At 60.0% G+C, this 17,404-nt stretch overlaps 1 protein-coding gene across 1 annotated transcript in view; it reads left to right on the top strand.

Moving 5' to 3' along the window:
* Positions 1 to 449: 449 nt before the first annotated feature.
* The window catches only part of PASK (PAS domain containing serine/threonine kinase), a 34,735-nt gene continuing 17,780 nt past the window's right edge, over positions 450 to 17,404 (top strand). The window contains 8 exon segments of the mRNA XM_038574430.1: positions 450 to 561; positions 2,471 to 2,561; positions 9,481 to 9,652; positions 11,321 to 11,553; positions 12,070 to 12,240; positions 12,805 to 12,945; positions 13,406 to 13,540; positions 15,285 to 15,545. Coding sequence (XP_038430358.1) covers positions 9,514 to 9,652; positions 11,321 to 11,553; positions 12,070 to 12,240; positions 12,805 to 12,945; positions 13,406 to 13,540; positions 15,285 to 15,545 — 1,080 coding nt within the window. The 5' untranslated portion in view covers positions 450 to 561; positions 2,471 to 2,561; positions 9,481 to 9,513.

Below are 17,404 nucleotides of genomic sequence, written 5' to 3'. Positions count from 1 at the left end.
CCGCTGCGTCTGCACCGCGGCTGACTTCGTCCCGACGTCGCTGCGCGGACTCAGTCCGTGAGCGGCGGCTGCCTCCGGTTAACGCTCCGCGCAGGGCGCCCGCGCTGGAGCCGGGGTCGGAGCCGGGGCCGCCCGCCGGCGGGGGGGCGCCCGTCGGGGTCCGGGACGTCGCCCATCGTTGCGGGCCGCAGCCTCCGCCGGCCCCGCCGCTGAGGGAGCCTCCCCGCGCCCCCCGCCTCCCGGGCTGCAGACGGGGAGCCCCGCGCCGCTCACCCTTCCGGATTCGGAGACCAGAGCTGCCGAGTTGGTCAGACCCGGTGGGCGGGGGCGCCGTCTCTTTTGGCTCCTCCGGGGCGCCGTAAGGGGAGACCGGTGCGTCCCTAGCAACCGTTAGCGCGGGCTTCTGGGCGCCGGCTCGCGGAGTCCCGCCCACAGGCGCTACTGGTTGGCTCGCGGCGCCTGTCCATCGACGCGAGTCGTTCTGCGATTGGCCGGTGCGGCCGATCAGCCCCTCCCCGCGCGGCGAGGCGAATTTGGCGGCTTGGCCCAGGCGGGCCGCAGGTGAGATGGATGCCTGCCCCGGGGGAGGCGGCCGGCGGACGAGCCCGGGAGCCCCGCGCCCCCCGCGTCCCCTCCGTGCGGCTCCGCCCGGGGGGGCCCGCTGCCACCTTGCGGCCGTTTGCGGTGCCCTGGCCCGGGACCCGGGGCGACCCGCGTGTGTGGGGGAGGCCGGTGTGTGTGTGTGTGTGTGTGTGTGTGTGTGTGTGTGTGTGTAGGGGGAGGGGGCCCGGGGAGACCCGCGTGTGTGTGTGTGGGGGGGGGGGCCCGGGGAGAACGAGGGTGTGTGTAGGGGTGCCCGGGGCCCGGCCGCGCCCGCGCACAGTCCGCCCGGAGCTGGCAGCCTGCGTTCTCTAGGCGTCCTTGCCCCGTCTCCTGCGGGAAGGCGCGTCCCGTGGCAGGCCCCCCCGCCCCGCGGCTCCCCCGCCTCTGGCTCCCCCTCCCGCTCCCCCCAACGCGCTCTCCCGCTGCCCCCCCCCGCTCTCCACCACCCCCAGCTCTCCCCCCCCCACTCTCCCTCCCTCTCCCACCCTCCACCACCCCCAGCTCCCCCCAGCTCTCCACCCCCCCTGCTCTCCACCACCCCCAGTTCTCCCCCCTCCACCCCCTTCCATCCTCCCAGCTCTCCCCCACTCTCCACCACCCCCCCTCTCCACCCCCTCCACCACCCCCAGCTCCCCCCCTCCACCACCCTCTGCTCTCCCCCCCACTCTCCACCCCCAGCCATCCCCCCAGCTTTCCCTCCCTCTCCCACCCTCCACCACCCCCAGCTCCCCCCCAGCTCTCCACCCCCCCCTGCTCTCCACCACCTCCAGTTCTCCCCCCTCCACCCCCTTCCATCCTCCCAGCTCTCCCCCCTCCACCACCCCCAGCTCCCCCCCTCCACCACCCTCTGCTCTCCCCCCCACTCTCCACCCCCAGCCATCCCCCCAGCTTTCCCTCCCTCTCCCACCCTCCACCACCCCCAGCTCCCCCCCAGCTCTCCACCCCCCCCTGCTCTCCACCACCTCCAGTTCTCCCCCCTCCACCCCCTTCCATCCTCCCAGCTCTCCCCCCTCCACCACCCCCAGCTCCCCCCCTCCACCACCCCTGCTCTCCCCCCCACTCTCCACCCCCAGCCATCCCCCCAGCTTTCCCTCCCTCTCCCACCCTCCACCACCCCCAGCTCCCCCCCAGCTCTCCACCCTCCCTGCTCTCCACCACCTCCAGTTCTCCCCCCTCCACCCCCTTCCATCCTCCCAGCTCTCCCCCGCTCTCCACCACCCCCCTCCACCCCCTCCACCACCCTCTGCTCTCCCCCCCACTCTCCACCCCCAGACATCCCCCCAGCTCTCCTTCCCTCTCCCCCCTCCACCACCCCCAGCTCTCCACCCACCTCCCCCAGCTCTCCCCCCTCCACCATCCCCAGCTCCCCCCCTCCACCACCCCAGCTCTCCCCCCCAGCTCTCCACCCCCCCTCCACCTCCCCCAGCTCTCCCCCCTTTCCACCCCATCCATCCCCCCCAGCTCCCCCCCACCCCGCTCTCCACCCCCCCAGCTCTCCCCCCTCCACCCCCTATCCATCCCCCCCAGCTCCCCCCTTCCACCACCCCCAGCTCTCCACCCCCTCCACCACCCCCAGCTCTCCCTCCCTCCACGACCCCCAGCTCTCCCCCCTCCACCCCCCCCAGCTCTCCCCCCTCCCCCGCAGCTCTCCACCACCCCAAGCTCTCCCCCCCACTCCACCACCCCCAGATCTCTGCCCCCTCCCCCCAGCTCTCTACACCCCCCTCCACCCTCCCCTCCACCCCCTGCTCTCCCCCCCACACCCCCGTGCACAGATCTGTGTGTGCACCCACTGCTGAGCAGTCACCTCCACCGGGGTGCCCCAGACAAACCTGGCTTTATGCTCAATCGTCTCTTCTTTTCCCAGATGAAGGCTGCGGCCTGAGCGTGACACTCGGATGCGGTCTTGACACCCTTCATTCCCTTGCTTTCTGCACCTCATCACCCAGTAAATCTAGGTCAGTGCTGTGCCACGTTTGGTCTACGGGTTCCCCTCTCCATCTTTCCACCCCTGTTTCCTGCTTGTATCGGTGTAGCCCCCACCCTCACCCCCACCCTGGAGCGCTCCTTGGACACCACATGTGTGGTCGTGTTGCTCCCAGCCACAGAGCCCTGTAAAGTCAGTATTTGGGAAAAAGTCCCAGCTGCCTGCCTGGGCAGGCATATGAGGCCCCAAGAGCAGGTACAAAAAAACCTCAAACCCAGAAAAACTTAATAAAAACTTAAGGCTGGACTGGCAGGTGTTTCTGGTTCACATTGGAATTAAACCCACACAAAGCAGAGCGATGTAAGGCCGCGTGAAGCTGGCCTGTGCCTGTGGAGCTGGAGGCCCCGGGTGGCTCTGCACAGGCCCCGGTCCCCCGTGGTGGGGATGTGGGGTGCAGTGTGGCCCTGGCTCAGGGCACAGAAGACACAAAGGGGAAAAGGATTCACCTTTCTTACGTCCACTCCTTGATTTGTCAGCTTTAGACACCGCTTGTCCCTGGCTTCCCAGGAAAGACCAACTTGGCCTTAACTCCTCTCCCTGTTACTTTTACAAAGTAAACTTTTATAGTATTTACAATGTACTTATTAGTAAACTTACAATGTAGTCTGAAGAGTCATGTTTTTGTTTTTTTTACAAATTAAAGCTCTGTAATGTCCACAGTGTAGTCTGAGGCTATAGTCAAGTCTCTGTGCTTTGTTGATAGGTTGGTTGTAGAAGTAGAAATGAAACTATGATCGTGTTGTTACTTATTTTAAAAATAATTTGTGGGGCAGCCCCGGTGGCGCAGCGGTTTGGCACTGCCTGCAGCCCAGGGTGTGATCCTGGGGTCCCGGGATCGAGTCCCATGTCGGGCTCCCTGCGTGGAGCCTGCTTCTCCCTCTGCCTGTGTCTCTGCCTCTCTCTCTCTCTGTGTCTCTATGAATAAATAAACAAATAAAATCTTAAAAAATAAAAATAATAAAAATAATTTGTCTATTTCGATGCTGAGAGAAAGAAAGCAACACATTCTAGTAGTTATTCAGTTTCTCTTTTGCTTCCTACCCTTTTGGTTCATAATCAGCTGTTGCTCTTCCAGCCATCCCACCCTGGATAGATACATGTCTGTACATCTCCTAACCTTTTAGTATATGCTGATTGATTCACTCAAAAGGATAGATGCGACATCAGTCATGAATCATAACAGTGAAGTGAACACATTTAAGCCCACTGCCCACATTAGGAACGGAAAGACCCCGGGCCGTCCTGCCGTCCTGCATCCCAGCTTGCCTCTGGGCCCTCAGAGGGAACCTGCCCAAGGTTTGTGTGTCCCCTCAACAATGTATTTACGTGGGGCGGTGTAAAAAGGGAATTTTGTGACTTGATTTTTTTCACTTATTATATTGCTAAGATTTGTCCTCATGTGTATAGCATTTGTTTTCATTGTTATAACTCGTAACATGAATACACCAGAATTTTGAAACTGTTTACTTGTTGATGACTGTTCTCTTTTCTTCCTTTTTTCTTTTGCCATTGTGAGCCAGGCTGCCCTGAACATTGCTGTATATGTGCAAGGATCTTATAGACTATAAACCGAAGAGTAGAATATACTGTCCTAGTAGGTTAGTATATGACCAGAATTATTTTCTGAAGACATTATATTAATTTGTTAGAGTTCCTTTTTTTTTTTTTCTTAAGATTTTATTTATTTATTCATGAGAGACAGAGGCGGAGACACAGGCAGAGGGAGAAGCAGGCTCCATGCGGGGAGCCCAATGCCGGACTCGATCCCAGGACCCCGCGGTCATGCCCTGAGCCGAAGGCAGCCGCTCCACCGCTGAGCCCCTAGGTGCTCCTCTCTTCTCTTTTATTAGTATAGATTTTTTAAAATTTTTTATTTATTTATGATAGTCACAGAGAGAGAGAGAGAGAGAGAGGCAGAGACACAAGCAGAGGGAGAAGCAGGCTCCATGCAGGGAGCCCGACGTGGGACACCATCCCAGGACCCCGGGGTCACGCCCTGGGCCGAAGGCAGATGCTCACTGCTGAGCCACCCAGGTGTCCCTGTTAGAGTTCCTATTGATCTACATTTGTGTTGATATTTTATATTGTTAGAATCATTAGGTTTTGCTGATTTAGTAGGTGTGACATTGTCATGATTACGCTGATAAAGCAAAGCCTCTTCCTCATCTGTGAAATTTTTGTTTCCATTTTTCCATGGAACTGTGTGTATCTATATTATTATTATTTTTTTAATTTTAGGTTATTGACCTTTTAAAGTATCCTGAGTATTAATTTCCTGGTTGTATATGTGGCAGATACCTTCTCCCAGTTTGGGGTTTAATATCGTTTTGTTTGTGATATTTTTAACAAACAAGCATTCTCAGCTTTAATATTAAATTTATCACCCTCTGCTACAGCTAGAGGTTTTTGTCTCACTGAAGAAAACCTTCCTTGCCCGAAGTCTTAGAGAAAGTCTAATTTTCTTCTGGAAGTTTACTGTTTTGAGCTTCACAGGTGAAGTCCCTGATGTCCCAGATGTTGCTTTGTGCGTGGGGCGTGTGCTCGCTGTGCTCGCTGTGCTTCGGTGGTTTCTTGGCTGCCTGTGGCGCTGGCCAGGCATCCCCGCTCGGCGCCTGCGGGGTGTCCCGGGGAGGCACTGTCCCCGCAGCCCGGGGTCGGTGCTGGTAGCTGCGCAGGCCCTGGTGGGCCGTGTCTGTTCCCTTGGTTGCTTTGGTTATTCCCGCCCAGACGCGCGCACACACGCACATGTACACGCACACGCACACGCAGCTCACCACGGCTTCCTGTCGGGCTTTCACATCTGTGAGGCTGAGTTGCCCCCTCAGGGGCCTGGATCTGTGGATTCCCTGAGTGTGGAGGGTTGCTTGCTCTCGCTCCTCCTCTCCTCTCTCCCCACGTAGGTGTTCGGTTCTCTCTTTATCTCTTCTCTCTCGTTTTATATTCTGGTTTCCCTGCGTGGCGTTCTGGGTCATGTGTTCAGGTAGATCTCCCGATCCTCTAGTGTTCTCTTCAGCAATGCCTGCCTGCTCGTCCTACTCAGTCATCGGCATTAAAATTCAACTTTATTGAGACGATGTAGGCAATGAAACGTGCTGATGTTAAGTGCCCAGTTCAGGGAGCGTCAGGTGCTGAGCGCACACCTGCGGCCGCAGGTGAGTGGGGAGCCATCCACGGCCTCCCGCCCTGGGGGGGGGAGGGGGGGGGTCAGGGGCCGCGATCTGCCCCTAGGGTCTGCCCCTGATGGGGCCTGCCTGCCCGCGCTCCCGCAGGACGTGTTCTCTGGCAGCCTCGGCTCTGGGACCCACGCGAGCCGTCACTGCCTCCCGAGCATGCGTTCCTGCTGCCGAGTAGGGCTCCCTGCGTGGCTGTGCTTTGACTGGCTTATCTCTTCGCCTGTGGGGGGACATTTGGCTTGTTTCCTGTTGGGGGCTGTTCTGAATAAAGTCCACGTTTCCGTGGAAGCCCCCGCGGTCGTGCGCTTTCCTCTCCTGGGTGGGAACTGGTGCGATCACCCTGTCCCGGGGGGACGGGCAGGCGGCCGCCCAGCGCGGTGTGTCCCTCCCCACGGGTTCCCGCTCCTGGCCCGCAGCCTGTGCCTCCCCTCTTGGCAGCCGCGGCCCCCTCGAGCGGGTGTAGGCAGCTCCTGTCGGTGTGACTGCGTTTCCCGGGCTGGTGGTGCCGAACATTTCCCAGGCGCTTCCTTGTGGTCCTCAGCCTTCCTCCGCAGCGTCTGTTTAAAGCCTTTATCCTCCACGCCCCAGAGAAGGGTTGTCGTCTCCTTAGGAAAACCCTAGCCCTTGCTCCGTGTCTGACCCCGTCGCCTGTGCATGAGACAACCTTGTGCCGCGGTTTCCAGCGTACGTGCCTTTTATTTCCTCTTGTCTCTGTGTGCGGGCTCTGCCCCCAGGACGGTGCCCGGTGCCCGGTGCCTGGTGCCCGGAGAAGAGGCCAGATGGGCTTCCCCGCTCGCTCCTGACCCTGGAAGGCGCGTGTCCCTCACTGGCGCTTCCTGGATGCTCCAGGGCACCGGGGGCACTGGAGGATGTTCTCTCCTCCTAACTGTTGAGTGTTTTTTCCCACGAAGGAAGAGGGTGTTGGATTTTGCCAAATGCTTTTTTCACATCAATTCACGTGCTATGATTGTGGGATTTTTCCTTTTTTCTTCTTCTTCTTTAGCCTGTTGATACGGTGAATTGTGTTGACTGATTTCCAAAGGTTAAACCTTTTATTGCTGCGATAAACCCCACTTGGTTGTAGTGAAATCTTTTTTTTTTTTAATTTTTATTTATTTATGATAGTCACACAGAGAGAGAGAGAGAGGCAGAGACACAGGCAGAGGGAGAAGCAGGCTCCATGCACCGGGAGCCCGATGTGAGATTCGATCCCGGGTCTCCAGGATCGCGCCCTGGGCCAAAGGCAGGCGCCAAACCGCTGCGCCACCCAGGGATCCCTCATTTTTTTTTTAATGCTGAAATTTAAAGAAGTTAATTTTAAGAAGCTGGTTTGGTTCTTTCAATATGAAGTTATTTTTGGGAAACCCTTGTCCTGCTCACTTTTGTGACTCCCATCTTTCACATTTTTTTTTTTTTCATCTTTCACATTTTAAACACGTGACAGGTATTTCTGATATCTGATGTTCTCACGTGTCTGAACCTGTTTTATTTTTCTGTAGACTCCCTGAAGGTAGCTTGTTTCCTTGTCTGCACCCCTGGAGGGGAGCGTATGTGGTCGGTCTTGCTCTTGGAAACCTGTATTGAGGTTGCTTTGCCTTTGGGAAGATTGCTTTAGCAAGGGCCCTGCTGCTGCCCGGAGGCCACACTTCCCCTCCTCGCCCCGCTTCTCTGAGGGGAGCCCCTGCCCCTGAGGGTGACTCTCACGCTTCCAGCTCCAGCTCGTGTGCACCTTTAGCTTCCCAAGTGTGTGTCTCACTCTCAGCAGCTCCGAGATGCCACGGACCGATATTCTCCGTGAGCCCTAGCCGCTCTGAAGGGCGGGGGCCACTCCAAAGTTATCCAGACCATCATAGTCTTCATTTTATTTTATTTTTTCCAGAACTTTCATCTTTTGTTTTTAGATCCACTTGGAACTAATTTTCGTGCACGGTGACTCACAGGGATGCAACTTTACCCCGGTGTGATGACGCTCATCCTTTTTAAAATCAGCAGCTCACAGCTATTTGGCATTTACCGTTTGTAGGCCCAGCTTAGCCCGTGGGTCCTCGCGCGAGCACTGTGAGGTGTGCGTTGTCCTTATTCACATTTTGCAGAAAAGGGAGCTGGAGCTGGAAGGCCACGGCTGCCTGGCCCTCGTGTGCTGGGGAACACTGCTCGTTTCCCATTGATCTTCACGGTGTGCCGGGCTCAACAGACCTTGGTCCGTTTCTCAAGTGGATGATGTCCTGTTGTCTGTTTTGTTTCCCTGCTGTACTGATCTCCATTTGCGTAGCTCTTTGGCGTGTTTTAAGCGTCCTTCCGTGCTAGTGATAGCAGGGCCTCCAGTTACTGTCTGCCGTGGGGAGCCCGGCTCCCCCACGCTCGGGAGCTGGCGGCTGAGGGGAGCGTCGGCCGGGCCCTCCCAGCTGAGGGGCCTGGGGCGTGAGCCTCCTCGAGGCCCCATGCCGTCATCACCGTCATCACCGTATGCACAATTATGAATTGGCTCACAGACTGTTAACGGTCAAAGTCCCTGCCCTCCTGTCCTGGTGGTGAATCTTCACAATGACCTAAAGCCAGGAGAGAACTAACTGGTGGTCTGGGCCTCCTCAGTGCTCCTTTTTTCAGTGTGGTGGTTGGGGAGAGCCAGCACCCCCCTTTTCTGTAGCAGGTCCATCCTGTGGGGTGCCCCCGTCTGCTAAGCGAAGCTTGGTCTTCCCTGCAAAGGCAGCTCCCCAGCTGGGCCTGTGTGTGCCCGTGATGGAGCCCTGATGGGGGAAGAGGCCCGTGCGGGTCTCAAAACTGGGTTCCAAGTACTAGGAAGGTGATGGTGGGGAGGGCTCCCAGGTGCGGGGTGGGTGCCTTGCCCTGACACCTCGGACTCCCGACCTCATCAAGGCCCATGGCTGGGCCTCTAGATGGTGATTATGCAAGATGTCACTGCTGGAGGAAACTGAAGGACACCTGAGGATTTTTCTGTATTTTTTTCCTTAACTGCTGGCAAATCTTTTTTTTTTTTTTTTTTTTTTTTTACTGCTGGCAAATCTACTAGTACTTAGAAAATAAAAAGTTAGGGCACCCGGGTGGCTCCGTGGTTGAGCATTTGCTTTCGGCCCAGGGCGTGACCCCAGAGTCCCAGGATCGAGTCCTGCATCTGGTTCCTTGCATGGAGCCTGGTTCTCCCTCTGCCTGGGTCTTTGTGTCTCTCGTGAATAAATAAATAAAATCTTAAAAAAAAAAAAAAAAGAAAGAAAGAAAATAAAAAGTTAAAAACCCCAATCTCTGGTGCCAGGCCCACCTCCAGACTCTCTACCTTGGCTTTGCCTTGCTGTTTCTGGATGCAGCTGGTCAGAGCCAACCACCGGATTTGGTGCAGGCTGGGGCCATGCAGAGCCTCACCGACCGGCAGGTGCTGGGGGCAGTGGGAAGGTTCTTGGCCGGGGAGTTACTTCGGTTTGTGCGGAGCTGCAGCCTTGGCCTTCCGTCACGGCCCCTTCATACCCTGTTCTGTTCTTTCCCTGTTCCCTTCTCTTTCCCATCTCTTCCTCTGCATTTCTCTGGGAGAGCTCCTTCTAGCAGGACTGAGGTCCACTGGCCGTGCACCGTAGGTCCTGGCCCGCGTGGCTTTTGGGTGTGTGGGAGCCTTTTGGGGCTGAGCTGCACCCAACCTGGAGAGGGGCTCGTTGGTGAAACCACTGTCCTGTTGCCAATGCTGATCGGGTTCACTTTGTCTTCCAGTTGACGGTTGATCCCCTGGCCTGGTGGCTCCCGATGGAGGACGGAGGCCCCCCTGAGAGCCTGGCTGCACAGACCACCTGTGAGCCCAGCGAGTCCCTGTCCTCGGCCCACAGACACCTGAGCAGAAGGAATGGGCTTTCGAAGCTCTGCCAGAGCAGGACGGCCCTCTCTGGTAACCCCCCCCACCCCGGGCACTGTGAGCATCAGTGTCGAAAGTGGAAGTGACGAGCCGCTGGAGGCTCTGGTCAGGTTTTCTGTTGTCGGGGAGAAGGTGGCCCGTGTGCGCTGGTAAAGATGCTGGTGGGACCCTGTCGGGCTGCATTTGTGCTGCTGTGATTCTTAGGCCTGAGCCTCTCCTTGCTGCAGAGCTTGTGGAGCACAGTCCTGGGTGCGGCTGCCGTGCAAGTGAGATACAGTTTTGGTGATTTAGTTCAGTAATTTTTTACAGACTGCATTGCGGGCTCGTGCTTTCCTCCCGGATGCAGACGAGTCCCGCAGGTTTGAGGGCCGCCTGCTTCCTGGGGCTGCCTGAGATGTTGAGGCACCTGCTGGCCACTCACTCGCTTGTTTCTCCAGGTCATTCAGTGTCTCCAGAGCTCAGGGCTTGTCTGAGGGGTGCTTTAGGAGACAGCAGGTGTAGGCCTGCAGCTGGGTGGACCTAGGACATGGGAAGTGTGTTAGGACCACAAGGGGGCCCAGAGCCAGGGGAAAGTGGCTGCCAAGGAGGGAGGAGGAGAGGAGGAAGAGGAGGGCTGGAGCCCAGCTCCCACGCCAACCTGGGAGCACAGGGTGGGAGTGTTCAGAGGGAAGAAGATGCCGGGTCCTCCTGGCGAGGGCCAGAGGTTCCACGGGGCAGGTCTCTGAGGCAGCCAGGCACCTGCCCTCAGGAGCGTGGGCTTCCCGCTCTCTGCGTGGGGAGCAGGGGCAGAGCCGGGGTCGCAGTGCCTGTCCTGTGCCACGAGGAGGGTCAAGCTGAGCTTGGGCAGCCTGGCAGGAGGAGGGCTGAGCAGATGGCCATGCAGTTTCCAGGTTCGGAGAATGGTCCAGGGTGGGCCTGTGAACTGAGAAGGGGAAAGGAGGGAACAGTTGTTCTTGTCTGGGTTTTGAGCTGCTGGAAGGATGGAGTTGCCAGTTACTGAGATGGGAGGGCGCAGAGGCAGGGTAGGGCTGTGAGTGTGGGGTGAGCAGCGCATTCCTGTTCAGAGTGTGTTCACAGCCACCGAGGGGTGGGCGGGGTGGAGGGGAGGCCGTGAGCCCGAGCCTGGGGTCTTCCGGTGGTGAGAGGTCAGGCAGGTGCGGGGGACAGGGAGCCCGGCCAAGGGCAGGTGGTCTGGGAGGTGGGAGCAGCCCCCCTCCCAGCGCTGCTGAGGGCTGGGGCCGGGTGAGTGCTGAGAATCGGCCACGGGGCTGAGCATCTCGGGACCCAGTGGACGTGTCGCCGAGAGCAGACTTTCTGGAGGGGTGCGTGCTGAGCCTGGTCCACGAATGAGGGAGGGGCCGGGACCGCAGGCAGCTCCTGGGTTGGGAGACTTTCCAGGAACGAGTGCAGGGTGGTAGCTGGAGGGGCTGTGGGTCTGTAAGGACACAGGAGAACAGCCCTCGGGGTGGGTGGGACCTCGGAGTGTCCACACGGGAACACCGCGCGTGGGCCGTGCGTCTGCTGTGGGCCGGGAGTCCGTGTGGCTGGACGGGCCGGGGGTGCTGGACGCACGCCGAGCGCGCCCTGCCGGCTGACGTGAGCCTGGGACCCTGTGCAGGCGTTGAGAGCAGGGCTGCGTGTGTGTGAGACGCGAGCTCTCGGCAGCCTTGTGGGGCCCAGAGCCGCGGCTTTTCTTCCCAGAGGACAGATGGAGCGCCTACTGCCTGTCGTCCCTGGCCGCCCAGAACATCTGCACGAGCAAACTACACTGCCTGGTGGCGCCCGAGCAGACGGAAGCGGCCGGGTCCCTGGGCAGCATGTCCTGCTGCTCGCTGCTGCGGGGCTTGTCCTCGGGGTGGTCCACGCCCCTGCTCCCTGCCCTTGTGTGCAACCCGAACAAGGCCGTTTTCACCGTGGACGCCAAGACCACAGAGGTATTTGCTTGGGGTCGTGACCCTGCCGTGAGCCCGTAACCTCAGACGGGAGAGTTTGTGGGCGTGTGGTGCGGTCAGAGAAGCATCTGGTTCCCCCCGCATAGTAGCAAAGAGGCCTGCGTCCAAATCTCGCAGAACACATGGGCTCCTGGCATCAAGGCAGAGGATCGGGACAGGGATACGGTCGCTCCCCTGTGCTTGCCGGGGCCTCGGCTCCACCGGGAGGGCCGGGTACTCACGGCCGAGGGCTGATGGGCGGGATGGGCGTTTACGTGCGCGGGGCCACGCAGGGCCGCGTGGCCAGGTGGCCGGGTGCTGTCCATCCCCGTGGCTTCCGTGTCCTGACGTCGTGGGGCTCGTCTCGGCGGCCAAAGGACAGGCCGGTTCAGTTGCGGTGCAGGCGTTTCTCCTTCCCGGGGGTTAGGACCCGCCAACCGCAGGCCGTGGAGGAGGGGGCTCTGAGCCGTGCCCTCCTCGCTGCTGGTGACGCTCCATCCTCTCCTCTCTGCGCCCCAGATCCTGGTTGCCAACGACAAGGCGTGCCAGCTCCTGGGGCACAGCAGCCACGCCCTGATCGGCCAGCGGCTCACGCGGTTCTTCCTGAAGCCGGACTCCGACGTGGCGAAGGCCCTCAGCGAGGAGCACGTGGAGGCCGACGGCCGCGCCGCAGTCGTGTTCGGCACCGTGGTGAGCGCCGGGCTCTCGGGCTGCCCCTGGGCCTCCCTCCGTGCGGGCGTGGGAGGAGGAGCGCGGCCGTGGGCGGGTGCTGGCCGGGCGCGGGGCGCTGCGGGTCTGCTCTGGTCTTATGCTCGGCACCCCTGAATCTCCTGTGTTCGGCGTTCCCCCCGCGGGCCGGCAGGGCTGGCAGGGCTGGCAGGGTCTCCCGGGGTGGTGGTCCTCCCTGTGGTCCTCCCTGTGTGACCGCCAGCTGGGATGTTGGCGGATTGAGCTGCGAGTTAGATGCCGAGCCCTCAGCCCAGGCACCGAAGGGGGTTCGATGTGCCTGCTGCTTCCGAAAGCCACCTGTCCGAGGGACTGGCGATAGTGAGGACGAAAATGCAGGATTCATCCCAGTTTGGTGTCTGTTTCCTGAAGAAATGACACGTGCCCCCCCACCCTCCCCCCTCCCCGAGGAAGCTGATGAAAACGCCCTCTCTTCTGAGGAACGTCCGCTCAGAGACGGAGGTCCCACGTGAGGTGGGTGGCCTGGGCTCCGCGGAGGGCCGGGTGCGAGGCTGTGCGTTCCCGCAGGTGGACGTCGTGAGCCGTGGCGGGGAGAAGATCCCGGTGTCCGTGTGGATGAAGAAGGTGAAGCAGGAGCGCGGCCCATGCTGCGTGGTCGTGCTGGAGCCTGTGGAGCGGGTGTCGGCCTGGGTCACCTTCCAAAGCGACGTGAGTGCCTCTGGTGTCCAGCCGCAGGGAGCTGACCGTGTGTCGCCTCTCCCAGCGCCCCTCGCCTGCCTCTTGCCTTCGGGGCTGTCAGAGGCCCCCCCCCGCTGTACCCCCTCCCCATGTGTGCAGCTGGGCGAGGACTGCAGTCTCCCATCGAAAGCTGGGATGTGACCGAGCTGCTCCTAGGATTGTTTTAGGGCATCAGCAGAGTAGCACGTGTAGAGCCATCGGAGCAGGGGCTGCCGGGCTTCGCAGGAGGCTTTGAGAAATCGATAATCTGGGTGCCTCCGGCCGCAGGAGGTGATGACCTCAGGAGCGTGCCCGCCACTTGCACTTCTGCCCGAGGAGCGCTGCTGACGGCCTTGCTTGCGGCCTGAAGGCTTGGCGTTCAATGATGTTTGCAGCAGAAGTGACAGAGGTTTTTATTGCGATGCTTAAAAATGCTGGGTTTTTCTCCCAGGGAACCATCACGTCGTGCGACAGCCCCTTTGCTCTCCTGCATGGGTTCGTGTCCAGCGAGGAGGTGCTTGGGCAGCGCGTCACAGACCTGATCCCTTCTGTGCAGCTGCCCCCGCCCGGCGAGCCCGTCCCACAGGTAGGCCCCCGAGGACCCCTGACCACCACACCTCGCCGCTGTGCCTAGGGCCCCTGTGGCCACTGATGTCTGCTCATTCGGTGCCCGCTGGGTTCTTAGGCCGGTGATCCTGGCGGCAGGAGTGTGCGTGCACAGTGGACCCGGTCCACTCACTGCTGTCTGGGCTCCGAAGCCTTGACCTTGGGTCGGAGCCTGTGCGGCTCTCCACCCGGCCACCCCGTCTGCTCGCTCCTCCCCCTGGAGCCTGGAGCGGGCGTTGCCTGCGGGATGTCTCTTTACTGAGAGGTCTGGGGTCTTGAGGGGCAGGAGGACAGCTGAGGGCAGGTGCCCCCTGCAGGCAGGGTGACAGGCAGCTGGCGGAGGGCTGGCAGCGCTGGGGGCCTGGGGGCTTGAGGTTGGTGGGCGGAGGTTCCCAGCCTCCTGGTGCCCCATTGCCTACTAGTGTGCAGCCTTCACATGCGTGGCCCACTTGCGGTGAATCCAGCTGATGTCACACCCCGGTGACCCTGCAAAATCAGACTAGACGGTTGATTTTTGCCCAAATCATCTGCTGAGAGGGCATTCGAGATTCTTTTGGGATGTCCAGAGACGCTCCCTGGTTCTCTGGCTGGGCTGAGGCCAAGCCCGTCCTCTGAGCTGCTCATCTGCCACTTTTAAGCATTGTAGCTCACCTGGAGCCCCCGAGGCCCCCGAGCTCATTGTCTCTATGTCCTTTTCTCTGTCCCCAAGCTGGTGGGAGCATCCGTTGGCACAACCGCTCTGGGAGCCTGTGTGGCAGCGTCTGCTCCCTCTGAACGTAGGCAAACCTCAGACCCACCCTAGGGTCTCTTCTTCCAAGGGAGGTGTGTGCCAGGAGGCACATGTGAGTGTGTTCTCAGCAGCACATTTGTGATGGCCCCGAACGGGGGCTCCGGACACCCCAGCAGCAAGCGGAGACAGACTCTGCACCCTCTTCCTCGTAGGACCCCTGGGACTTGGTGTGGGGAGCCTGGTGTCTTTGAGTCCCGGCCGTATCCGGGGCGCGGTGCTGGTGGAGTGCAAGCTCCCCTGCCTTCAGGGCCACCCCCTGCCCAGGGGCCCCTTCTGATCTCCTGTCCCTCAGGGTAGACCCTAAAAGGGGCAGATGGGATTGGGGGAGGGGGTTGACACACAACCCTGGGCTGGCGTGCCATCTCAACGCCTTTGGTTAGGATGCTGCCTTGGTCACGACTTACTCGGAATCAGATCCAATCCAGGTATTTAAGGCAGGGAAATAGGGCAAGGATGTGGTTTTTTGGGTGATGGAGGTGCTGAGGAGGCAGATGGGGCATGGCCAGGCCACCCAGAGGTCGGCAACAGCAGGAAGCCACTGGCCCGCAGGCTGGGGGCTGGGGACCTCCGTGGAGGTGGGGCCCAAGGCAGAGGTGGGGGAGAAACATGCTGGCCCTCCCTCCCTGCAGGGTGGGCACACACACCTTGCACATTTCTTGGTTGCCCTGGTGTGTGCGGCCCTCAGGCCCTTGTGGAGTGGGGAGCAGCTCCTAGGCTGGCTCCCCCCGGACACAGCTCCTCTCCAGGGCTCTGCTTTCCCTGGGGCACAGGTGGGGTGCAGGGAGATTGGTGCAGGAGGAGCCGTGTGGGGAGTGAGGGGGTCCGGGCACGCTCCCCGGGACGCGTGGGTGGGCTCAAGTCTAAAGCTACAAAGATTCAGGGCTTGGGCCACGTGAGATGCTGCCGTCGGCTCAGTAGCGTGTGTTTCTTCCAGAATCTCAAGATCCAGAGGTCTGTCGGGAGAGCCAAAGATGGCACCACCTTCCCGCTGAGCTTAAAACTGAAATCTGAGTGTGGCGGTGAGGCGGTGGGAGGCAGCAGGGCAGTCCCCGAGTGCAGTTACTCGGCATCCGTCTGGGTGTTCTCCACCATCAGCGGCCTCATCACCCTCCTGCCCGACGGCACCATCTACGGCATCAACCACAGCTTTGCACTGATGCTGTTTGGTTACGGGAGGACGGAGCTCCTGGGCAAGGTGGGTCCTCCCTGGGCGGCCGGACTGCGCTCCCCTGCGGGGTCCGGTCCATTTTCGCAGTGAGGACGTGTGCCTGTCGCAGGCCTGGTACCTCCCTGTCTCCTGGTCTGGCCCGCTGGCTTTCCCCAGGGGGATGCTGGGTGCCATTCTCACTACGGGCTCTCGCTTCTCAGGACCCCCCACTGAGCACTCAGTGACCCCCCCCAACCCCACCCCCCACCCCTACCCTGGGACTGTCTCCAGAGCCTCGTCTGTGTGCTGTCCCAGGAGGGGCCTGGGGCCTGGAAACCTGTTCTGAACAAGGTCTGGTCTTAGGTGTCGGATGAGTGTGTACATCACAACCGTGCAGATTTGTTCTGCACCCAGAGGTGGGGGCTTGTCCACACCTCTGCGCTAGGGGCCATCATGGGAGGGCCTGAGGTGTGGCCGGGGTCCGGGGGGGTGTTTGTATAAACTTCTTCCTTGGCGTGAGCTTTCTCTGAACTTCTTGAATATGGGGGGTGGGTGGGTGGGTGGGGTCTTCACAGCAGGAGGCAGGCCCGTCCGGGGCGTCGATTGCCCCGTTTGTATCTGAGACTGCCGAGCCAGAGCTGTCGGTATCTTGCTGCAAAGCACCATAGGCCTGGTGCCTGAGACAGAACAATCTTGTATTTAGGTCACAGATGGGCCCTTTGGGCTGAGTGTAGCAGGATGGCTCATTGGGCTCCGTGTGGTGTCCTCCAGGGCTGGCGTCCTCCCGGGCCACGTCCGCTCACATGTCTGGCTGGCCGGGAGTGTGGCTGGGGCTGGTGTCGGGAGCCCCTGTGTGTCACTTGAGGGCCAAGCTCCAAGGGCAGCCGTGGTGTGCCCCTCCTGGGATGGTCCCAGGGTCCTCCTGGGTCCTGGGAGGGGCACACGGGGGAAGGAGAGGCCGCTGCGTGCTGCGTCGACGTTGACGCCCAGCGACCCCTGTGCCCGTGCGCCCGGCCGGCTTGACTCTTCAGTGCCTGCAGCCTTTCACTGGGCGCCCTGTTCCCCATGGGCTGCTGCACGTGGAGGGAGAGTCCCCTCTTGTCATTCTCAGTGGGGCTGACCCCAGACCCAGTGACAACCTCCTTTTTTTTTTTTTTTTTTTTTAAAGATTATATTTATTTATTATTGAGAGTCGGAGAGAGAGAGAGAGGCAGAGACACAGGCAGAGGGAGAAGCAGGCTCCATGCAGGGAGCCCGTCGCAGGACTCGATCCTGTGACCCGGGGTCACGCCCTGGGCGGAAGGCGGCGCTAAACCGGGCTGCCCGACATTTAACCTCTTTTGAGGCTCCAAAAACAAGTCTCTCTCTGAAATAGTAATGAGCAGATACGCTAAGATTTAGTTAAATGAAGGCAAGCTCTGATTGAAGTTAATGAAAACGCCCTTAGTGTGATTTGTGGACAAGTGATTCCTGCAGGAATGTTGGGGGCACGGGCCCTTTTAGAGAGTCTGTGGGGTGGAGGCGCCCTGCCTCCGACGTTGGACTGTGTTCTGGATTCACACGGCTGCGGGCACCGTCCGGGAGAAGGGCTCGCACGTGGGTTCAGAGAAAGCGCGAGTCCTTGCGGCTGTGGGCCTGGGACCCTCGTGCTGAGGCGCCTGCTGGGCCCCAGGGGCCGATTTCATGTGCCGAGGACCTCTTGCCCCTGCACTGGGCACCTGTCACTGCCTGTGAGCCGTGGAAGGTGAGGTTTGCAAACGTGGCTTTCAGGCCTAAGGGCAACATGGGGCCAAGGCCAGACATCTGCTTGGAAGACACGGAGGTGTTGGTATAAATAGCATCAGGGTCGTTAATTTTGTTTCTTTCATAAGAAAATGGAAAAAATCATGAATTCCACATTGAGTGTC

This window comes from Canis lupus, chromosome 25 (assembly GCF_011100685.1).
Source record: "Canis lupus familiaris isolate Mischka breed German Shepherd chromosome 25, alternate assembly UU_Cfam_GSD_1.0, whole genome shotgun sequence".
Classification (NCBI taxonomy): Eukaryota; Metazoa; Chordata; class Mammalia; order Carnivora; family Canidae; genus Canis; species Canis lupus.
This window is presented reverse-complemented; position numbering and strand designations above follow the sequence as displayed.